Source organism: Abramis brama, assembly GCF_963993115.1.
Source record: "Abramis brama genome assembly, chromosome: 13".
Taxonomy (NCBI): domain Eukaryota; kingdom Metazoa; phylum Chordata; class Actinopteri; order Cypriniformes; family Leuciscidae; genus Abramis; species Abramis brama.
Window position 1 is genome coordinate 34293645 of NC_139975.1, and position 25149 is coordinate 34318793.

A 25149-nucleotide genomic window follows, 5' to 3' on the forward strand; every position below is an offset into this window, starting at 1 on the left:
CTGATTAGCGTGCTCAGCTTGGCCATTACTCTGTGGGTGAAACCCTGATAACAGACTGGCAGTGGCACCAATCTGTCGGCAGAATTCCCTCCAAAAGTTAGAGACAAACTGGGGTCCCCTATCCGAAACCACATCAGAAGGAAGCCAGTGAATCCTAAAGACGTGGTCCATGACCGCCCACACAGTTTCTTTAGCCGACGGAAGCTTAGAGAGAGGTGTGAAAAGAACCGCCTTAGAAAAACGGGGAAAGCCCTGTGACGAAGTCCAGGGCAATATGGGACCAAGGGCGGGAGGGAATAGAGAGGGGACGAAGCAGACCATTAGGAGGCAAATTACCGGACTTCTGCTGGGCACAGACAGAACACGACGCAACAAATCGACGCACCTACAATCATACAGGCGATGGGGAAGGAGAGAAGCGGCCCGGGAACGACTGAACACCACTCGCAGATCGTGTTACTTATCCGGAACGCCAGATCAATCAATCTATTTGCCTGAAAAACAGACAAAGGGATCAGCAGAGACAAGACAATTGTCTCTTGGTGGTTGCTAGACGTGGTGAGACTCACCGGGGCGGTGGCCAAATGAATATTAGAAAGTACGCGGCCATCCAGGGCAAAAATTGTAGAAGTCTCTTTTAACTCGTGAAGGGGGAAACCGTGTTCAACAGCTGACGTCTCATCGAGAAAATTACTCTCAGCCCCGGAGACAATTAAAGCAGATGTGCAGGTGACAGAAGTGGTATCCCAGCGAAGAATGGCTGAAATCATGGTGCGGAACTTGAAAGATGGGGATAGTGAGCGGCGTTTGCAGTAGTGAACTACTGGCGAGCTCTCTCTTTTACCGAGCATGTGGCGACGAAATGTCCAGTACACCGCAGTAAAAGCACAACCTCTCTTGAATACGGCGTTGGCGCTCAGCGGAGGAGAGGTGAACTCTCCCTAGCTGCATGGGCTCAGGCTCTGGGCGTGGTTCAGGTGACGCTGTTGGAGTGAATGGGGATCCCTGGAATCCCGTGACGTCAGCACGAGCGAGTCGGCGCAGATCAAAACGTTTGTCAATTCGAATGGCTAATTCCACCAGCTCATCCAGCACCTCATTCAAGCCTTCCAAAAAGCGTGCCATGAGTGCTGCTTCATTCCACTCACAGGTGGCAGATAAAGTCTTAAAGCCAATGGCATAATCAGCCGCGGAGCGCCTTCCTTGACGAAGTCCTGCTAGCTGGCAAAAAGCCTCGCGACTGAAGACAGAACGGTCAAAAACCTTCAACATCTCCTCCTTGAATAAATCAAACTGTTCACAGCAATCCCGGGCTCGGCTCGTAAGAAGGGACACCACATACGCAACTTTGGCACGGTCGGCGGCATACGTGACAGGCTGAAGGGAGCCTCTATTAAATTTATTGTCTTTATTACTCTATTAAATTAGCTTAAATGTTTTACACCATGACAGAGTCTTACAGAGTTTTTAGATTTCCTCAAGGAGTTTAGATACATACCAAACTCTTTCTTAAACATTAAAAAGAAAGATTTTTCTTTGAAAATTTACATTTGTGAATATAAAAGTTGGCATGTTGGCGTTACAAATTTAAAATGAGAAGGGTCTAAACACAATTTTTGTTTTATACAGAATTTTGAAGATAGATACCTTTTAACAAATTTTGAATAGTATTGGTGAATTTTTTATTTTTTTTTAGTGTACTGAACTCTATGTATTCTAAACTTAAATCATGTGTAAAAGGAACTGATGGTTTAACTGAATATTTTGGCTGTACCATCGGTGTACAACAGGGCTGTATGGTGAGTCCTCTTTTGTTTATTCTTTTCCTAAATGAATATATAACTATGCTAAAGGAAAACTGTATAGGTAACGGTATTCAGATTGAAAGTATCACAGAAGTGCAGACCTTATTGTATGCTGATGATATGGCTAATGTGTCAGATACTATTGGTGGATTGCAGAAGGAAATTGAACAGCTCGAAATATTCTGTAACCGTTACGGTAGTTTGAGTAAAACAGAAGTTATGGTTTTTAGAAGAGGTGGCTTTTAAAATAAGAATGAAAAATGGTATTTTGCTGGTGAGCAGATTGAAGTGGATAATGCTTATAAATATCTGGGTGTGTAGTTTACACCAAAATTGTCAAGGTGGAAAACTCGACAACACTTAGCAAACCAAAGTAAGAAGGCAATGCTTTCTTTATTAAGGTGTGTTCGTAAGCATAAAAGTAGCTGTAACCAAGCGCTGTATTTGTTTGACCACATGGTTGCACCCATATTGTATTATAGATCTGAGATATGGGGCTTTGAGCCAGTGGAGTGTATTGAGAATGTTTAGTTATCCTTCTGTAAAAAACTCCTGTGTATCAGTACAGGTGTGAGCAATGGAGCTGTTTTGGGTGATCTGGGTAGATTTGCATTGTCTACTACCTATATGAAAAGGTGTATTGGATGTATTGGATAAAATTAGTGTCCATGTCTAATTATCGGTATCCAAGAAAATGTTATAATATGCTTTTTCAGTTAGATGAAGTAGGTAGAAAAACATGGGTTTCCGACATTCGAGTTCTATTGTATTTCTATGGTTTCTCTAGTGCCTGGGAGGCTCAAAGTGTAGGTGATATAAGAACATTCACATCTATTCTGAATCAACGATTGACAGAAAAAGCACAAAAAGCACGGTACACATCAGTTTTAAAAAATAAGAAGTTGAATATATATACAAAATGCAAGTCCTTGGTGGGACAGGAGAGCTACATTGCACATTACATACAGCTGGTACGATCTCTGTTCTTGTTCAGATGCTGTTTAGCTATAGAAACAGACAGATGGAGTAGTATACCAATGACAGAGAGAATCTGTATGATTGTAATCTAACTAATACCTCTGTGATTGAAGACGAGAAGCATTTCTTGTATGATTGTTCTTTGTTCTTTGTACATTAGCTCCTCAGTGTAGTGACACAGCTCCGAAGATGGTCCAGTGTGCGTCTTTAGCTCCTCACTGTAGTGACACAGCTCCAAAGATGGTCCAGTGTGCGTGTTTAGGTCCTCAGTTTAGTGACACAGCTCCGAAGTTGGTCCAGTCAGTGCCTTTTCCTGCTCAAAGTGACTACACCACTCCGCAGATGATCAAAATGGTGTCTTTTTCACCTCAGTGTGAAACCTTGAAATATGTTCGTAGAAAGCAGGGGCAAAGATTATGTTGTCCCCACTGTAATCTGTGCGTTTTTAAAAAAAATCTCAAGAAACATTTACAAAGGGCACACTTGAATATTGAACCTGATATCATTGCACACAGTCTCACCTTCAAAGTCAGTGTATTGACCTAAAAAAATTCAGTTTTTGCTGTTGCAAAATCATCTAAAGGCCCTTGTATACCCATTCATGTTATCAAAAACACATGGGGCATTTCACACAAGGTGACTTGTGAACTTGATGTCTGCAATTCTGTAATGGATTTTAAAAAAAGAAGTGGCATGTGATCTTGTCAGTGTACACACTTAAAATCAGTGGATTACTGCAGATCTGATGCTGGAAATGTTGTCCTGCATGAAGAGGTTTTAAGACAAATGGTACAGCACAAATGGTTTTCAGAGGAACGCACAAGACAGTGCTTAAATGCTCAGAAAAAAGCTGAAGAACAGAATGTGTGTTTTGCATCCTATGTGACTCTTGGAGGTCCATCCTATATGCACTATGTGTCAGTTTTTGAGCCAAAAGTTTCATTCTGTAGCCGATTGGGAAGAATCATGGTTGTTTATAATGCAAAAAACAACACATGGCATTGCCCTTGTACTCGGCCAAGGCACTCCTGTATACACAAGGCTGTGTGCAAATGGTACCTTTTCCAAACCAACACAAAAATGTTCCAAAGAGTGAAGAGCACAGAGGTGGAATTGACCTGCAAGACTCCATTGCCAGTGGACACTGGACTTTCTAATTCAGAAAAAGATTATACTGAGAACATTGTGTACCCTCCAAAAAATGAGGACCTCAAGAAAATGGTGCAGTATATCTTTACAAAGAAAACAATACCTTCTTCCCTACCCATCTCAGCAACCAATTTAGATGCAAAGGAATTCCCAAAAGTTTTGGTTCCAGATGCAATGCACTGCTCATCATGTTCGGAACATGTACCCCTTAGTGATCCTTTGCTCATTTCTAAAAAAAGCAAAAACTGTCACAACAGTTGGAAAAATTGAAGGTTAGTATTTATTTGTTAGTAGTAAATTCTTTCTTCAATAATGTGTTTAAGATTAGCTGCTTATTTTTTATTTATTTTTATTTTTTTAGGTGTTGAAACCTATTGCAAGACATGCCCAGTGTGTGGACTTGCATATCGCTATCAAGAATGGAGCACTGGTGTGCATAACTATGATGACCACATCATACTCAGTTTGAAATTGTGTCTTCTGCTTTGAAGTTTTTTGCAGGTATTGTGGATTGCTTTATTTATTGCAGGTTGTCCAAACTATGTCCTGAAGGGTCGTCCTGCAGTTTAGGTCCAACTTGCCTTAACACACCTGCCAGGAAGTGTTTTGTATTCCTAGTAAGAGGTTGATCAGCTGGACCAGACTTGATTAATTAGGTTTGGAGCTAAACTCTGCTGGACAGTGGTCGTTCAGGAGCAGGATTGGACACCCCTGCTTTACAATGTTTAATGTTATTGTCACAACAATGTCTAATACCTCATTTTGCCTCTTGTCTCACACCGCTATTGAAAGAGTCTGTAAAGCTCTTTCAATATGCAATGGAGTGGCTTACCCAAGCAGTAAAACCGTGCTTTGTGCTTATTTGCACTTTGAAGCATTAACTGACCATGAATACCAGTTTTCCTGCTTAATCTGTTGTTATCATGGATGCTCATCGAAAAGCAGCTTTTAGCATGCCAGGTATGATACAGATCTAATTAGAATATAGAAAATAGAAAATTAGAAAATATCCTGACTTGCATGTAACTTATTAGAATCAATCATCACTTGAAGTTTTGAGTTGAGAAATTTTACTTTATTCTTGTAATGTTTTTCAAACAGTGGTGCTCAAAGAGGGTGCCTCACCAAATTAGTTGTGATAGTTCATCTATGTTAAATCTTTGTATTGTATACACAGTACTGGTCAAAAGTTTGAACACATTACTATTTTTAATGTTTTTGAAATAAGTGTCTTATGCTCATCAAGCCTGCGTTTATTTGATCAAAATAATAAATTATATTTGAAAGTATATTAAAATAGAATGCCATCATTTTAAATAGCAATTTCTGCTCAAATAAATGCAGACTTGATGATCATAAGAGACTTCCTTCAAAGCATTAAAAATAGTGATGTTTCCAAAGTTGTGACTGGCACTGTATTTATAACTTGATTTTGTTTAGTAAGTGAAATTGAAGAACCACCAGCAAACTTTGATGGACAGTTGGATGTGGAGGCTTTTTGGAATTCACTGCGACTGGAGATTATTGCAAGAGGTCTTGTGGAGAGAGTAAGTTATTTATTTTATTCATTTGGATCAAAGTACTACACAGGTATGTGTTTTATCTTGTCTTATACCTAAACTTTTACACCAGGAGACATTACACAGGGATGCAACACACAAAAAAATAGAAAACATCCAAGAAACGCCAGGACCACTGTCTCACCTATCTTCTCACCCCATGACATTATCTGTTATTATTACTTTATTATACTTAATATATATATGTATATTAATTAATTTATATTTATTCATAACTTTATTTTTTTGTTTAACTTTAGAAATAAAAGTTGAGTTATCACTGGCAACAACATTATTACTTGTTGTTACACTTTTTTTTAATTTATTTTTTATTTTTTTGCAGCTGGAAACCCCAATCCTTTTGCTGTCAAACCAAGTTATCACCTTTGGGCTCCCTGGATTGGACAGAATACTAGGAAGTCTGGCTCTGTCTTAAATACAGACTGGGAGAAAGTACATTCATCAAATCCTAATCCTGCATCTGAAGTTCCAGTAACTGAGGAAAGGCTTATTGATGAGCTTATGTCAATGAAGGTGAGGTGTTGTCTTGTTTACCTTTTTTTATTACATGGCTTGGTTGAATTCTAATGTAGAATGCGGTGTGTTATTTCTTGATAACAGACGCTGCTAAGTATAACACACCGTTGCCATGAAAAACAGAGCGTTGCTATGGACGCAGGATTCTAACCGTAGAGACGGAACGGACTATTTTCTTTAGCGGAAGCAATACAATAGTTTTCAAATCAATAAACTCCTTTTTAAATCAATATTTTGTGTCAAATTATTGATTTATTTGGTAGGTAGCCATGTAATAAGCGGGATAATGTAGAGCGTTTGTTATAGCGAATACAACCCCTTCAGGCTGATCAGGACCCCGACGCGAAGCGGATTCATTATCCCTTACATAACAGTATTCTTTTGTCATCGTTTATTTATAATAAATTGTGAGTGTTTTTTGTTGTTGTTTTTTTTAAAATTCATAGGTGGCTGCTGTCCGACAGTTATGTGCATCTTGTGGGTTAGATACCAAGGGTTCAAAGATGGACCTCATAATGAGACTGAGAAGTGAAGTGCAAAGCAGATCATCATATGACAACATTTTTCAAAAGGTTTGGGATGCATCAGGTTTGTATGCACTGATATATCTTAATTTATATTAGAAAACATGAACATAGATTTCTTTATTACTTTAATGATTACAGCACTTAAAGTAAAAAATAATAATGTTAAACAATCTATCACTTAGGTGGCTGGGCAGTTGTTATGTGCCCCTGCGGTGTCGTTAACAGCATTAATGTCCTGGAGAGGGCTGAAAGTCCAAGGGACTTCACTGAGGATTTGCTGTCCTGGAACATGTTCCCAACATAACCATTTATGACTTTGCAAGAGGACTTTCCTCTCATGCAAATCTCCGTAATCCAAACACGATTCCCTTCAGCCCACATGAGGGTCGGCTTTTGGAGCCAAATGATACCAATATTGCAGCAGCAGAAAAGGGAAGACTTCAAATTTCATTGAAATGGCTCAAAGAGAAGAAAATGCCTGCTGATGTGAATGGGCATCCATTAACTGGCTCATCTGATCACTATGTACTTTCTGACAGATTCCATGAAAACAACACAAAGGATCCCCGTGATAAACTTTGTAAAATACAGCTTGTGCCTGAGTTGGCTGGAAGAGTTAATTATCAGTGTGCTGAGCAGTTGTTTTCTCAAATGAGAAAAAACAATTACTTCCTAAATGTTATGAAGCCAAAAAACCACGTGTTCCTTATGCGAAACCTGTTGCACCACTACAATGTTGTAATAGACACTAGGTTTGCTGAACAGCTTACCAAGGCTGTGTCACAGTTCATAGATCCAATGTCTCTCTCTAGTCTCGTGCTTTGTTGTTTACATGTGTGTGAGTGTGTGAGTGTGTGTGTCCGGATCGTTACTGTTGATCAGTATCCAGCTGCAATCACTCATCATCACCAGCTGCCACTCATCTCATCTCCTATAACTGCTCACCACTTTCTCATCTCCTTTGTCAGATCGTTGCATGAAGTCTCTGTGTTGTCTGATCCTGTTCCCGTGCCTCGTGTCTCGTCTTGAGTTCCTGTGTTCCGGTTTCGCGTCTTGTTGGATTACGTTTCATGTCTGGATCCCGTCATCACTCATCAGAGCACGCTGCACTTCATCCATCACTCCGTGTCTGACCATCGAAGTCCCTGTGCCACCGCCTGTATCACCCGGATTATTCATCATCATCATCATCATCATTACTGGTTATTAATAAAGAGCTTTTTACTTTCATATTGTGTCCTCGTTTCTGACGTAACAGGCTGTTGGTTGTACTCAGGTTGTCCCGGACAAGCAAGCAGTTGCAGGTAAACTTGCTTTTTCATAATGCAATTTAATGTCATTATCACATTTATTGGCTTTTCCAGAAATGTTATTTGGCACTGGTGTTAGATGACACTCACATGCTTTATTGCTAGGGACTTTAAGTAAAAGCACAGTTGAAATGGATGATGAGCCAAGTACAGACAAGGCGTCTGTGACATGGATGAAGGATGTAATGCCCAACAAGACCGGCTGGGAGCAACCATTCAGTGAAGAAAAGGTGATTGCTCTATGAAAGTTGAAATCTTATAAGCTGAGGAATAAGTAGCCTCAAACATTTTGTACTGAATGTTGATAAAAAAAAAAAAATGTTGAAATATCTCGTGAACATGTGGCACGTGTTTATTCTACAACCCTGATGCGAAAAGATTTTCAGACCTTGGGATTGCAACACAATCCTGTTTTTAAGTGAAGCTGTGGTATCTTAACAGATTCTGAGTTGCTGTTTCAAGAAAATTGAAGACCTAAAATTTCTTTGCATGTAGTGTAAAAAAAAAAATGCAAAAGGCTTTTACGAAGAAACGTGTATGTTTCTGTTATTAGGGCATCCAAGTCTGGACGTCTAACAGCAATGTGAATTCAACGCTGATTCCCCCACTTTGTGCAGATCCCACGTTACATATCCCTGTAAGCAATCATACTTTGTTTCAACAGTGTAATATTTTAGTTATGATTTGTTGATGTTTATCATACATACTTTGGATGTCATTGACTGTTTCGACGTATTATTGCTATTGACATTTTATATGCTGCATATAAGATGTTGAAAGCATTCTTTCAAAGCAGCCAAAAAGATTTCACAGAGCAAAATAAACATTATGCACCATTGTGTATTATATTTATTTGTGATAGGTTGATGCTTCTGCGAAAGACTGCATTATTTTTCCGTCGTGGAGCATGTCACACTGGATGCTTTGTGTAAGTCATCAAGACATTTTGATGCATGTCAAATTGATTTCTGTATTTTGTGTTTTTAACAACCATTTTCAGATTTTGTGTCCAAAGCTGAAACAGGTGTTTTTTCTTGATTCACTCTGCACGAGTGGTCTGAGTGATGGAAGATACAGTCAAGTGTACAGGTATTTTACATAGCTCAGTAGTTCATGTTCAGAAGTTCCAGTTGAACAGATCTTGTTCAAATGTTCTCAGCTGCTGTATGGTGGTTCAGTTCTAAACCATTCAGCTTTTTTCTTTTTTTCTTTTTTTTTCTCTTGTGGGAATGATGTCTGATGTGTTTTAAAACATATGAGGTCATTTAAGTTTATTAAAGTTGAAATCACCCAAACACTTATAACCAATCAACAGTAAGGGGTAGAGCTGCACGATTCTGGCTAAAATGAGAATCACGTTTTTTTTTGCTTGGAATCAAGATCAAGATTCTCTCACGATTCTGAAAAGCTTTATTATTTTAAAGATCTACAAATCCTGAACATTAGGTTACCAAACAAGATAGATATAATACTCTTGCTTCAGTCAAATTTAAATAAATGCAGTAAACAAAAAGAATGTAATATTTAAAGTCCAACTGAAATCAAAATTGACCCTATTTACTTTGTTAGCGCATATTACTAGTCTTGTGGTGAAAAATTAATCCGTGCACGTTAATACACAGAAAAAAATTGTTTGCCGTCGTAATCTTTAATCAAAGTCTGAAAAGTTACTTCCGGTCTGGAATGGCGTTCCTTCTCTGATGATGTAGGTTTGACGGCTTGGGTTGGGAAACGCTTAACCACTCCCCTCAAACCGTTAGTCTGTTATGAGCAGAGATGGAGAGGAGGAGCGCTAGAGTAAAACCCTGCCCTCTGTTCAATATTCCTTTTCACTGGGAAATACGTCACAACACTGGAGAAAAGTCGTTTGCAACTTCCGGTTCACACAGACTTTAAATAAATAAAAAATGACAATTAAACATTGACAACATTCAAAGGTATTACACCAGGCTAGACCTATTAAAGATTCTTAGCAAGAAACACTATCAACATTTTTGGGTATGGTGTATGTTGAATAGCGTTGTGAAGGGTTACAAATTTAAGAATCTATTTCAAATATGCTTCCGTACATAACATCATGGTAAAGAATCTTTTAAGGTTAAGATCTCAGCAAAGTTGAAATTCCTGTTCTCTCCTTATAGTCTTTAATGGCTCTTCGAGACCCAGTTTCACTCAGACTGATGGGATTAGCACACGAATGATTCACTGAGAATCTCACCTTTTGTTCTGCAAATGGCTTTCGGACCCAAATGGCTCTTGGAGCCTTATGCTGATTGAATTAGGATTGGCCAGACCCTCACAGTCTAGGGTGTTACCTTAACCTGTATACTCATTTACATGCTTTGTTTGAATTTGTCTCCACCTTCAAAAGTCCCTCCTCCTAAAATGCCTATAAGACACCATGTAAATTTATATACTTTAGATCATGTTGGAAGTTCTACAGCAACGTACAGCGGAGTTCTCAATAAAGAATAACTTCCGTTGAACGCGATCCCAACTGTCTCCTGGTCTCTGCTTCGATGAAAGAAAACTTTACGACAGATGGTGCCCTGTGACCCGGATGGAGAAGGAAACTCAAAGAATTTTAAGCTCAAAGAACTGAATCTTGAAACTTCAAGCTCAACAAAAGATCTGACAAATATTGCCAGACTGAATCTTTCCAGCTTCCTCCAGATTGAAAACTTCAAGCTCCAAAAAGATCTCAATGCCTGACTGAGTTCCAGACTGAATCTTGAAACCTCAAGCTCAAAGATCTCAACAAAGCTGACTGAGTTCCAGACGAAATTTTTCTGTACAACCAACGATTCGGTGAGTTTCACTCCATTCAAAGAACCAATGCAGACCAGTACAAAGGTGTTTTTCCTCTTCGCCGTTCAGAGAAGAAGTTAACAAACAGCTGTAGAGTTTGGTTAACTAAAGATAAGCCTCTAAAAAAGTTTTTCTTTTAGAGATGAAATTTATCCTCTGTTGTTGGCAGGGAAGATTAACAGTTACATGTTAATATTGTGTGTATGCTAGAGACGACTAGCGTCATGTGCTAATAAGATTGTACCCTCTGTTTATAAGACAGTAGAGAGAAGTTTTTTTAGTGTTTGTTTGTGGTAACAGAAATTCACAAAATGTTTAGGAAAAGTACTAGACAGATTACACCTTTTTGGACAGATAGTGAATTCAAGTCTTTGTTATCAGAACACATGGACTCCATCGTGACTGAGAAAGTCAGATTGAATTTGACAAAGAAATTTGGCATTGATGCAGACAAAGTGTGGTCAATTGAAGATTGCAAGAAAGTGTTGGGTGCATGTATCAGGAAGAAAAATGTGAAAGGCATTATCTGTTGTCACAGAGAATTTAGCTTATCCATTGCACAAGAACAAGCTCAGTGTATTGCTAAGTTGAACGATCAGAACAAACAACTGCAGACTCACATGTCCTGTCTCAAGACAAAGGTGGGCCATAACAAAGCCTCAACCAAATGTGATTTAGAAGACCAACAGTCAGATGAAAGCTATCCTGATTTACAGTCTTTTGATAGAATAGAGGACAATGTCAATGCAGATGTAAATGCAGTTGAAGTGTGTGGAGCTAGACAAAAGCCTCAGGGAAAAGGTGTTGATACAGTTTCATTTGCAACCCCCATATTGCAGCTACAAGCAGTCAAAACATCTTTAGGTCCTAAAGACATAGAGAGACTTGCTGAAAGTTTGCCATCAGTGCAAAGAAATTTTTCTGAGTTTAGAAGGGAGTTGTCCAAAAAGATGCGGCTCTATGAAATGTCTCTATCTAAAATCACCCAGCTAATATCACAGATCTTGACTTGAGTCGGAATACAATGAATTTGAAAGTGCTGTAAGCAATTCCGAACTGCAACATGCCAGTAAAGGTGATTTGAGAGAAGGTGTTTTGAAAATCCTAAAGAATATCTTAGGACCCAAAATCGATTGGTCGAAAATGACCAATTGTGTACAGACGAAAGGTGAAACTGTTTGTGAGTACACAGAAAGATTTTGCCAGACCGCTGCCGCTTACAGCGGAATTGCTGACACGCCAGAGAAGGTGTTAGGTGATAATGGCCCTTTGGTTCGCACATGGTTTCATTGTCTTTTGCCAGAACACAGAAAGGAGTTGCCTTACTTAAACATCACATGGTCTACGAGAACCCTGGAAGACAACTTGGACAGTTTAGCTATTTGGGAAAGAGATTCTGATGTCAAAGAGAGAGTAAGAATTGCAGCAGTTTCTGTTAAGGTCAACTCAGAGAAGCCAAAGAAACGCAAAAGTCCTAGAGAAGCCAGTTGTTCTTACTGTGGCAAGCACGGACATTTTGGAAAAGAATGTAGGAAAAACAAAAAGAACTTTAAAGAAGTTAACAAGGTTAATCAGCTTCTGCTTAGCCTGCTTGATATTCTGAAGCAGCCCCTCCCCTCCTCGTTAAACTCGTGGAGCAACTTGATACGGTGTTAACCATTTAGGCTGTGAGTGCTTAATTTCCCCAGTAACTTACAACAAAGATGAAAGACTTATTTTTGTTTAATAGAACAAAAGGAAAGTGACTGTCTCAGCCTTTGTTTGGGGGACATTCAGTATACTCACAGCCTTAAATGTTATGCCACAGAATATTCCAGTCAGACAACCATCCTCTGTTAATGATGTCTACTAGGACTGATGTTTCACTGGAGAATGGAAATGTGCCAATTTTCTCACACACTGTACAGTGTGTACACAACACAGGGACAGAATAGGACACGGACAAGTGAGGTGCCCTGGGAAGAACTGAACGCAACAGGCTTCGGGGGTGAACCCAGGGTGAAGACACTACCTCATAGGCCTTTCCCAATTTAGTCCATCCTTACCTCACTGGTCCATAGGTGTCAAATAAATTAAGAAATAGGGAAAGAATGAAACGACAACAGTAGACTCTGAAAACGATAGAACCATAGTGTTTAAACTGCTACAACCGTAGTGTTTTGAAGAAATACTGCTCTCTGTTTTTCTGTTTTCTGTCTTACAGTGTGCAGATAAAACTTGATGGCTTTTTTTGAGATCCATATGCAACGACCATCTCATCTGCGTATGAAGCCCCAACCTCAAGAAGACAACCAGATCCACTGCTGAACGAACTATCACAAAAGAAAATGAAAAATACACAACGCAGAAAATTCACGGACCCTAAATTGCATGTTTTGTTTCTGTGTCAGCATGCAATTACAGATGAACAACACAGATCATGCTTGTGCCTGTAACTTTTTCAAGTTACAAGAATGAACTTTTAAGTGTACGCATGTCTATGCATGAATATTGCTGTTCTGCTGTTTCTTTGTTTTCTTGTGTTACTCGTATGTGTTGATGTCTTCGCAAGAAAAGTCATCAGAGCGACTCTAGGTGTGAAATGGACTCTACAGGAAACAGACTTCACAGCAATTCAGGCGCCATGGACTTTCAAGACTTCCACTCTTATGTTACATGGTTTTCTGTGTAATCATGTAGTTTATACGACATTTCACACCCTGCGTCGTATGTGTCAACAGTTATGGTTTTGAGAAGAACTATGACACTCATGTAAATCAAGGACACAACACAGAATAAGTTATATGTGCCTGTAACTTTTTCAAGTTACAAGAATGAACTTTTAAGTGTCTAAATTTGTATTTTGTGAGAGTTTTTAAGAACTCTCAAAGAGGGGACTGAAGGGTTACAAATTTAAGAATCTATTTCAAATATGCTTCCGTACATAACATCATGGTAAAGAATCTTTTAAGGTTAAGATCTCAGCAAAGTTGAAATTCCTGTTCTCTCCTTATTGTCTTTAATGGCTCTTCGAGCCCCAGTTTCACTCAGACTGATGGGATTAGCACACGAATGATTCACTGAGAATCTCACCTTTTGTTCTGCAAATGGCTTTCGGACCCAAATGGCTCTTGGAGCCTTATGCTGATTGAATTAGGATTGGCCAGACCCTCACAGTCTAGGGTGTTACCTTAACCTGTATACCCATTTACATGCTTTGTTTGAATTTGTCTCCACCTTCAAAAGTCCCTCCTCCTAAAATGCCTATAAGACACCATGTAAATTTATATACTTTAGATCATGTTGGAAGTTCTACAGCAACGTACAGCGGAGTTCTCAATAAAGAATAACTTCCGTTGAACGCGATCCCAACTGTCTCACTGGTCTCTGCTTTGATGAAAGAAAACTTTACGACAGTTGCTTTTATAGACGTTTGTTTCGTCTGGCCGCTGGTACTTTGTGATTGAGCAGTTTTGTTTTTAAACATCTCATGTAGTTTAAGATAAGTGTTTAATTGAGATAAGTTTATAATAACTTTGCTTTTCATTTATTAGGCCTACTTAAAGCTCAGTTGAAGTTTTTCGATAGCTACTACATTAAAAACTACTAGCCTAAGTGATAAATTTCACACATTATTTAAAACAAGTGAACAGTCAGTAATAAAATAAGAACAAATACACAAATTACAAGCAGAGATGAATACTAAATAACAAAGTTTACAAAGTCTAACAGTATATTCATGTATAGAAATGAATAATTAAACTTAAATGTAAAATAACACTATTTGTCACTGTATAAATTAAATATAGTTTAATCTTTGTTAAAGCTGTATTTTATTATTTTATTTATATCAATGACACAGAAAACAGTATATAATATTAAGTGTGTGCTGTCACTTTAAGACCGACTGCACGGACCGAAAAAAACGGACAAATATCCGTTTCTTTCTCAGCTATTCACATATGACATAAACGAGAGAATACTTGTCAAGACAGTTATTTAGACCGGTATTTTGACAATTTTGTGTTTATGTGTCCGTTCAAGCGCTGTCTGAAATGCGCCTCTCTCTCTGTGTGTGTGGCGGCTCTTCTTCCGCGATTAAAATAGTTGAATGTATAAATTGGCAAGTCAATACATGCCCAAATTATGAACTTTCACTCTATGATGGTTAAATTTAGCAGTTAATCCGCGAATCACATGCGTGCAGAACCGAATCTAGTGCGATCCGTTCCACCCCTAGCTCGCTATCTCGTTGAATATCATTGGCAGAATCGTAGAAAAGCAGGATTAAGATCGCATGGGGGGTTGAATCGAGATTTCGATCTTTTAACGATTAATCGTGCAGCTCTAGTAAGGGGCGTACACAATCAAAATTGGGGACTGTGTTGTATAGTGTGTTCATGAGTTTGACAGTAGAGCTATAAAGATAGGGGTGAGATACCTTTAAAAGGTAGGGTAGGTAGGATTTTTCTAAAAAAAAAAACATTCCAAATTTGTTTAAACTGTCTTTATATACCAATACATAATTAAAATGTAAGAATTCTGAAAAAGAGAGCATAAAAATCGAGTGTCTGTAGACCTCTCACGACTGTTGTAAAGACAGCTCATTATTTCCATTCACTCCCACCCCCTCCCTTCTGGGCTCCTTCCAAAGCCACGCCCCCAAAACACATGAACGCGCAACGCCAAACGCTCAGGCTCAGGAAGACGCATTTATTTACTTATTCATTTACCTGAGAAGAGTGCAGAGGAAGGAGCGCAGTGCATGCAGTGACATCATGTCAGAATCACATGTAATAAAATACCTAACTTTATCACTATAAATAGAAACAAATAATATGGCTTTTAGTACTCACTATCAAGCTAGCATATCGATACTGGTAAAGTTTAAAATATATTTTGTTTGATTCGGTAACGAGCTATATTTAGGCTATAGGTAACGAGCTATATTTATAAGGCAAAGCTAAAAACAGGTTGCATTGATACACGTTTTTCCATTACCATCAGTTAAACTGTGATGAAGGTGAATTTCGTGTAAGATTCATAACATATACGGTGTTTTGCATGTAAGAGTTTTCATGATGAAAACATTGTTGACTCTGATGAGGACATTACATGGTGACAAATACCGCATCGTCGGTTCGAGGACAGGTCCGGGATCGAGGGCGAAGCAGAGGAGGTCGTTCAAGAGTGCGAGCAACCAGGGTCCGAGGAAGTAGTTTTTGCCTTGTTTTCCTTCGCTGACTGCATATGCAGGTGCTTTGAATTTTGAATGCTCTTTCTCTGCCATAATTTTACTCGTAGGCTCCGCGACTCTCTTGCACTCCTCAAATCAAACGGGTGCGCGCGCATATGGGCAGATCTTGTAACAACAGTGGTGGTAGCCATGGTTGCGAGAGTGAGTGACAGTCGCCCAAACCAATCAATTGTTTCGTCCCGAATGGAAATAATGAGCTGTGTTTATTGCATATTAAAAGGTCTACAGTCACTCGATTTTTATACTCTCTTTTTCAGGGCACTTACATTTTAATTATGTATCGGTATATAAAGACAGTTTAAACAAATTTGACAAAAAGTATTTTATAAAAATCCTACCTACACTACCTTTAAGTAGGGGTGTGTTTAACATAATTTCTCGGAAATCACTTACTGCATCTTTAAATGTGAATTTAAACAATGTGAATTATAAGCATCATTTTATGGTCGCTTATTTTGGTATATTTTAATTGGAGTTGCTCAGACTGTCATTCCTGGCCATTGGACTGAGATCTCCTGTAAGGATCTTCCAGTAAGTTTATGAATCATCACTTATTCTTCTAGCACACAATTCAATGAATTACTGTCTTGCTTATTTGCTTTTTTCCTTACTCCATTTCTTTCTTTGCTTGCAAACCTTACCCAGGAGATTCCAATGCAGCATTCCTCCAATAATTGTGGAGTCTTTGTGCTCAAGGTGAGTTTTTATATGACAGTAACAGCAGTTTCATTTAGAAACCAAATAAAAAAAGGTCTAAACACGTAGCCTTTGAATTTCAGTATGGCCTGTGCATTGCTCTGGATGTGGCTTTTGACTTTTCAGAGGTGAGTCTTCAGATCTTTGTTCTACACATTTGTTTTGCAAGCCAGTATAAAAATATTTTTTTTAAGATTGTAGTAATGGCTGCTTTTTTCCAAGGCTAATATGTCAAGAATAAGAAAGTGGTGGTGTATACTGATGCTTGAAGGCTCAGGGTAATTTCTAATTCTAATAGAAATTTAAAGTAATGACATTTAGCATTTTGCAAATCTCTCTCTCTCTCTCTCTCTCTCTCTCTCCTACAGATCGGAAAAGGCACAGAAAAGATGCTCAGGTTGAAGGCCTGTGTGAAGTCAAATCTGGTATGTTAAACAGTTTAAAATATAAAACATGTAAGAATATATTAAAAACACGGCCAGTGAAAATGATGAGAATGAAAAAAACATTAGGGCTTAAATGACTAACCCATAATGATTGAAAAAGAAATCAAACCAGCAGTTTCTTGGAAAATGAAATGTTACTTTGATCACATGTACAAACGCTTTTTAAAGCACATATACAAACTTAGTGAATGTGAAATTTGTAGTTGTAATTTCATAGATATAAACAATACTACCAATTGTCATTTACAATTTGAGAAAGATGTATGTATGCTTTGCATTCTTTTTTTCTTATTATTTTTTTCAGCCATGGTCCCAACAGGAGGCCTTGCTGATGTATGGTTGAATATTATGTTATTTTTAAACTATTTTTGGACTAATGTAATATTTTAAAATATTTTTTCCATATTTTTTTCCAGCTACCACCAGAGGTGCTCAGACACATTCTTCTAGATGTTGTTTATGAAGAAGGAGACAAAGCATTTCACACTCTGTCACTAGTGTGCAGAAAGTTTAATGAAATCATCAACCATCCAGGTTTTCTAAAAGCTCACTTTGCCTGGCTGGACAGTATGTATATGTATTACTTTTATGAAATGAACAAGTTAAGCTAATATATTTAATTCAGTTTTTTTGCGTTAATTCAGTTTTTTTCCCCCACTTTGTAGGTATCGTTGACTGGAAGTCTGTCAGTCCAGATGTGAGGAAAGAATACAGGGTGGAGTTTAAGCTCACCAGGTGTGATGCCTGTGGATTCATCTACACAAACACCACTGGATATTGCGGCAATGGAAATAAGGGGGTCTTCACTGCGTTCTGTTCAGACAAAGAGTTTGATGGCTTCTGTTCAATGGACTGCTACTACAGTAGGAATGTGTTTTCTTTGTGTTTTGACTCTGAACACAAGCCTTTGATGACAGAAATGCACTTGACATTTCCAAAAATTAATTGTTGAAAAATGACAACTGAAAACTGAATAAATGTTTTTTTGGATAAAATAGTGTCTGTTTTGCTAAATTGGTAAATGTCACATATATTTTTGTCTTTATCCAGCAAACATTGTTTTTTTAGTTCATATGCACTTTTAAATGAAAGTACAAAACTAGTGTGACTCTAATAGTGTCAGGAGACATTTTTATCTTTAAAATCAGAATTTAATTAGTTTTTTAATTATTTATTTTAATGATTGATCCACTATAAGCCCAAAATAAAGTCGCGGTGGTGATGAGATGACGTCATGTAACTCGCGCCATACAGAAGTTTCGAAGGTAACGTACTTTTGAATGTAATATTCTCAATATCATTATCGCTATCTTTACAGTGAAAGAAAAGTATTTGGTCTTATATAATTATTTGTTGGCCAAAGGTGATTAAGTTTATGGCTCGCTTTTATTCGGAACAGGAAGCTTTCACATCCAATTGTAAAGACCTTTTGGCACGCCCCATCCCTTTCCTACCTTATGGCACGCCCATTGCTCCAGCCTGCAGCTATCCCTACTAGCTGTTTCCAGGTACGAAACGATGGGATGGCTCGCCAGTCCAAACCAGGGATAAGAATCCACAGCCAGGACAGGATTCAGGATCACAGCAGCAATTTTTCAGACACTCACAAAAGAGAAAAATAAAACACAAGAAAAAAAAAAAAATGTGTTCCAATCCTATCACGTCACAATCTCTCGTGTCTCTCATACATTTCTGCTTGTACGCGATCTTCTGGAAACTTTCCAACAGGGGGCGGAGCTAACCTTTCACCTCACCAATCAGGAATCAGTTCAGGAACTTTTTCTATCTTTTTCTATCTAGATAAGTTCAAAGATGGCGCCCGGTGGTGTGTTGGCTGCTCGTCTTGCTCAGTTTGTTTTATTGTTATCACTTTTTGTGCTGTGTTTACTTCCTCAATATGGCCAAACTTTATGGACTTACGATCGTCAAGCGCTATTTAATATCCGTTCATCTGTACCCGACCTCTCGGACGCTGGACAATATTGTTTTCATCCCTGGCTTGTGAAAACCCTACCCACGGAGATAATTCGACCAACGGGGAATGCCAGTGATAGAAAAAGAAAAAAACGCCGGAGGAAGCGTGGCTGCAGAGCGGGTGCGGCGGAGAAAGCAAAGAGAGCGTGGAATGTTTTTTCCTTGAGGATGCGGGATTTGCGATTCCCGTGCCTTCGCGCTGCCTGTCCAGTGGTGCTGCTGTCCGTGCCCAGACTTTTTGTATCAAGGCGATCGCACCACATCAGGAAAGGTATAAATCACGGTAATTTGAGCTACTTGCAGAAGATAAAAGAGTGTGGGGGCGCAGATGTACCGACTGGGAACACCCTGGTAAGGACGGCATTAGTCAATGCCAGATCCCTTGCAAACAAATCATTCATTTTAAATGATTTCTATATACACAACGACCTGGATTTTTTATTTATTGTTGAAACATGGATGAATGCTGTTAATCTCACCCCTATTATGGAAGCAACTCCGGCTGATTGTGACTTTTTCACCTCTCCTAGAAACTCTGGGTGGGGTGGTGGCCTTGCCATTATTTTTAACAAATGTTTTAAATGTCGCTTATTACCTTCTAGGAACTATCAGAGTTTCGAAGCCCAAGTGATGATGTTGGACTATAAAAATCCGGTGCTCTGTGTAAATGTTTATCGTGCACCTAAATATCACAAAGACTTCATTGAGGATTTCTCAGACTTTTTGTCCCACATTGTACTATTGTCTGATGCAATCTTAATTGTTGGTGATTTTAATGTTCATGTTTGTTGCCCAGGAAAACCTATGGTTGCCGAATTCCTAGGAATGTTGGACTCTTTTAATTTGATTCAATCTGTTAGGAGTGGCACACATGAACTTGGTCACTCTCTCGATCTTGTTCTGTCTTTAGGAATCTCGATCTGTGATCTTAATATTATTCCACATAGTTTTTAAATCATTTTATTGCCTCTCCACAAATCCCTTGTATCGAGTCAGCACCCCCCTCTGTCGATCCAGATGAGTTGACTACAAAGTTTAATTCTGTTTGTATGTATATCATGGACTCTGTTGCTCCATATAAAACAAAGGAAAGAAAAAACAAAACACAACCTTGGCTAAACGAACAGACTCGGGCTCTTAGGCGGGAATGTAGAAGAACAGAAAGGAGGTGGAGGAAAGATAGGTTGCAGGTGTCCTTACAAATGTTAAGGGAAAGTCTGACAAAATACCAAAAAGCTGTGAATGATTCTAGAGCATGTTACTTGTCTGATGTGATTGCTAAAAATCCACCACGTGAACTTTTTGCTGTTATCAATAGACTGATCTGTCCAAGCACAAAACCTAGCCTTACTGTAGCATCGGCGACGTGTGATTCTTTTTTGAATTTTTTTGTAGAGAAAATAAATGGCATCAGGGGAAGTTTTTCATCCATGGTTGCTAACCCAGTGTTAACATATTTAACTGAGATGGTTTCTTTTAGTCAGTTTGAACTAGTGTCAATTTCTGATATTAGAAATGTCATTCTTCACTTAAAGCGATCATTTTGTCCCTCTGATGCAGTTGCGCTGTCCATTCTTAAGGAAGGTGTCGATATAGACAGCCCAAGTATTTTATCTATTATTAATAGTAGTTAACAGAATGGCATCGTACCACTTTGCCTTAAGCAAGCTATTGTTGAGCCCTATCTTAAAAAAACAAACCTGGATCCTTATGATCTAAAAAATTACCGGCCGATTTCAAAATTGCCTGGCTTGTCCAAGGTACTTGAAAAAGTTGTGCTTAAACAAATATCCACTTTCCTAACAAAGAATAATATCTCGGATAAATTTCAGTCCGGCTTTAGGAGTGGTCACAGTACAGAATCAGCCCTTTTAAGGGTTGTTAATGATCTTTTTTTAATTACAGATGTAGGTAATCATGCAGCATTAATTTTATTGGATTTGTCAGCAGCCTTCGACACCATTGATCACCGGATCCTTCTGACTCGTTTAAAGCAGTTTGTTGGTATTCAGGGGACGGTCCTAAAATGGTTTGCCTCTTATTTGGATTGTAGATCCTTTTTAGTGAAGATTGGTAATAACTACTCCGCACCGTCACCTATTTGCTGTGGGGTCCCACAACGGTCCATCTTAGGTCCCACTCTGTTTTCACTGTATATGCTCCCGCTGGGAATGATTTTTAAGAAGTATGGCATCTCTTACCATCTGTATGCAGATGACACTCAAGTCTATGTGCCTTTGAGATCCGGTGGTAAGGATTCAAATGCCATTCTCCTTAAATGTCTGGAGGAAGTAAAGCTGTGGATGGCTGAAAATCTCGTCCAATTGAATGAAAACAAAACAGAAATTATTATTTTTGGTCGCACAGCTGGTAGCCAAATGTTAATCGATCAATTGGGCCCATGGAAGGGATACTTGCAGGATCAAGTAAAGAACTTGGGAGTCATTTTTGATTCATCCTTAATTTTTGATCGACAGATAAAGACAGTAGTACGCAATTGCTTCTTTTATTTAAGAGCAATAGCAAAACTGAAACCAATTCTCTCAGCCAGCGACCTGGAAAAAGTTGTTCACGCATATATTTTTTCACGTCTAGATTATTGTAGTGCACTTTATGTTGGAACCTGTCAAACGCACATTGCCCGCCTGCAGCTAGTACAAAATGCTGCTGCAAGGCTGTTGAAGAATGCTGGGAAAACAGACCATGTTACTCCCCTTCTATCTGTGTTAGGTTGGCTACCAATACAATTTAGGATACAGTATAAGATCCTGATATATGTTTTTAAAGCACTACACGGAATGGCGCCAGAATACTTGGCTGAGCTCATCAAGCCCTATAGCACAGGTGTAAGACTAAGATCAGTAAACAAGGTTCTCTTAACGATTCCCCGTGCACGTCTTAAAATGAAAGATCGTGCTTTCGCTGTTGCTGGTCCTAGATTGTGGAACAATCTACCACTGGACGTTAGATCCTCCTTGAATCTTAATGTTTTTAAGGGTCGTTTAAAACCTTATCTGTATTCTTTGGCTTTTTAGCACTTTGTACATGGATGTTGTATGTCTTGTTTTCCTGTCCTGTTGGTTTTATCGCAATGTACAGCACTTTGGAACTACGGTGGTAGTCTGTAAGGTGCTATATAAACTAGATGTACCGCATGGCGGTACAAAATATGACCGCCGCTCAGGCCTGCACTGGCTTTCCACAAAAAGAAATGACGTGGAGCAATTTGGCTGTATTGCGTGTTTATGTATATACCTAAAAAAAGTAGTAGTATGTGCATGTCTGTCTGTGTGTGTGTGTATGTGTGTGTGTTTGTGTATGTGTGTGTCTGTGTGTGTGTGTGTCTGTGCGTGTATGTATGCGTGCGTACATGTGTGTGCGCGTGTGTGTTTGTGTGTGTGTCTGTGCATGTGGATTTGTATGTGTGTGTGTATGGGTGTGTGTCTGTGCGTGTGGATGTCAGTGTGTGTGCATGCTTGCGTTTGTTTGTATTCCTGCATGTGTGTGTGTGACAGTTAGGGTTGCCAACTTCAGAAAAGGAAAATGCGGGACAATCGTGGTTAGGAAAATGAGGGACACTCAAAATATTTGTACTGTATCACACAGTGTACGTCATTTCAGTGTCTGCAGTTAAGTTTGTGTTTAAAAGGTTATCAGACATAAACACATTTGTATTGCTTAACCTATTTATGTATTTAATTCTAAAAATAATTTTAATGTCATACATGAAAAAAGTCACATTACAAACAAACCATAGTTCAAAATAACAGCATTTATCTAAAATAGAAAGCTTTTTTAACATTATACACTAGGCTTACAGTTCAAAAGTTTGGGGTTAGTAAGATTATTTTTTGGGAAAAAAAATAAAGAAAGTAATTGCCTACTTTTATTCAGCAAGGATGCATTACATTAATCAAAAGTGACAGTTAAGATAATGTTACAAAAGCTTTCTATGTACTTTCTAAAAGTTTTAAAACATTAATAATAATCAGAAATGTTTTTTGAGCATATTATTCCCTCAGGTAGATTACATGTTTTCTTGCGTGGCTGGATGTTAGACTCATGAACAATAATCACGTTGTTTGCATTCGCCAAAATTGATTAGCCGAAATCAAAACGTGGACAGTGAAAGGAAATTACCGTTAGCGCGAGACAAGTCCGGCTTGAAGCGGAAGCGACCAGACGGCAGAGGATGGTCGCAAATCAAACAATGATTTGTCTCAAAACAGTGATTAAAAAAAGCTGTGATTGGATGATGACAGGTGTCGGTGATCATTCTCAAGTGTCGTGGTCAGCACTGCTGCTGTTGCTGTTGTATCAGTCAGTGGTTTATCAGCTTGTCAAAAAACGGGACACGGGAGGTCACGCAAGGGACAAATAAATTAGGCCCAAAATGCGGGACGTCCCGCCTAATTCGGGACAGTTGGCAACCTTAGTGACAGTATCATCCTAAACCAGCAACCCTTCGCTCAACACCACCATCTACAGGCCGATGAGTGTACAGTCACTAAATGTGCACATAAATGAATTTATTTTATACCCCCCCATGGATGAAATTCTACGAAACTTAGCATACCCCCAGAGGATGTCAAGTTAATCATACACATGAAATATGGTGCAGTTCTGAACATCTCAACTGAAGATAGGGGCGATTAAAGCAGAATAATATTGCATTTTCATTTTTTATGGGAGGGGCGCAAATCACAAATGAGTGATTATGGGCTAGGTTGATGTGGGCCCTTAAGAGCAACATACCATAAAAATTTCTTCATCCTCGGTGCCACGGTTCAGGTAGTTATTTAGGAAAAACTGCATTTTTTGGGTTTGGGGGGGCCCAGCGCGGGGGGGGAGTGGCCCCCGGGGACCAAACGAAATTTTTCCGTAAAAGTCTAGTGGGGCTACATGCCCACCAAATTTCATGTTCCCCGGTGTTTCGGTGTCCCTGGTATCGTTGACGAAAAATTCACGGGGGGCCCAGCGCGGGGGGGGGAGTGGCCCCCGGGGACCAAACGAAAGTTTTCCGTAAAAGTCTAGTGGGGCTACATGCCCACCAAATTTCATGTTCCCCGGTGTTTCGGTGTCCCTGGTATCGTTGACGAAAAATTCACGGGGGCCCCAGCGCGGGGGGGGAAGTGGCCCTCGGGGACCAAACGAAATTTTTCCGTAAAAGTCTAGTAGACCAACATACCATAAAAAATTCTTCATCCTCGGTGCCACGGTTCAGGTAGTTATTTAGGAAAAACTGCATTTTTTGGGTTTGGGGGGGCCCAGCGCGGGGGGGGAGTGGCCCCCGGGGACCAAACGAAATTTTTCCATAAAAGTCTAGTGGGGCTACATGCCCACCAAATTTCATGTTCCCTGGTGTTTCGGTGTCCCTGGTATCGTTGACGAAAAAATTCAGTAGATGACGAAAAAAAAAAAAAAAAAAACTTTGACAATCCCTATATGACCGCTTTCGCTAGCTACGCTAGCGGCGGTCATAATAAATAAACGAACGAACAATCTTTTGGATTATTTATAATAAAATAAATACATATTACTTAATATTCTTTTCTTACTATTAGTTTTATAGCGATATAAATAAAATAATACTAATTATTAATATTAGTGACCTGAGTTAATGACCTGGGTTACATTGCACTCTAGCAATCTCGGCTGTATTTTTCATTACCATTTCTTCAAACTTCAAAAAATGGTTGTTTAAGCCATTAATGGCTTTTAGGATGTCAGCATTTGAAACTGTTCACTCTTCTTTGCTGCAGACCTTCTTGGGATTTGGGCTTTTTGTGGGAGAATCAGGAAGAGGTGTACATAAACCGGAGAACGAATTTTCAGCATCTTTATCCATTATCAAGCCTTCCTTTCTCACCTTCTTGGCATCTCTCTTTGACATCTTAGCGCACATGTCCTGGCTATTAGCAAAACTTTGGTTTACAGTGCACTGCGCACGTGTCCTGGTTTAGCACAACTTTGGCTAACAACGAACAGTTAGTAAGCTAAATTGCTATTTCACAAAATTTGACCAGCTAAAGTCCTTTTATTCGGGCGAATGAACTTACTGAATGCAAGATCAACGTCCCACTCCTTCGTTTATCGATAATACAGTCTCAATAAGTCAATTTAA

The 25149-nt window shown here is 39.0% G+C and overlaps 1 protein-coding gene across 1 annotated transcript; it reads left to right on the top strand.

Moving 5' to 3' along the window:
- Nucleotides 1-7358: 7358 nt before the first annotated feature.
- LOC311094418 (uncharacterized protein) lies at nucleotides 7359-18046 on the top strand. The gene is made up of 7 exons (XM_084132380.1): nucleotides 7359-7859; nucleotides 7971-8095; nucleotides 8419-8502; nucleotides 8728-8793; nucleotides 16974-17030; nucleotides 17468-17618; nucleotides 17717-18046. The coding sequence occupies exons 2-7, from the start codon at nucleotides 7997-7999 to the stop codon at nucleotides 18001-18003; spliced, it is 744 nt and encodes a 247-aa protein (XP_083988506.1). The 5' UTR covers nucleotides 7359-7859; nucleotides 7971-7996; the 3' UTR covers nucleotides 18004-18046.
- Nucleotides 18047-25149: the final 7103 nt, after the last annotated feature.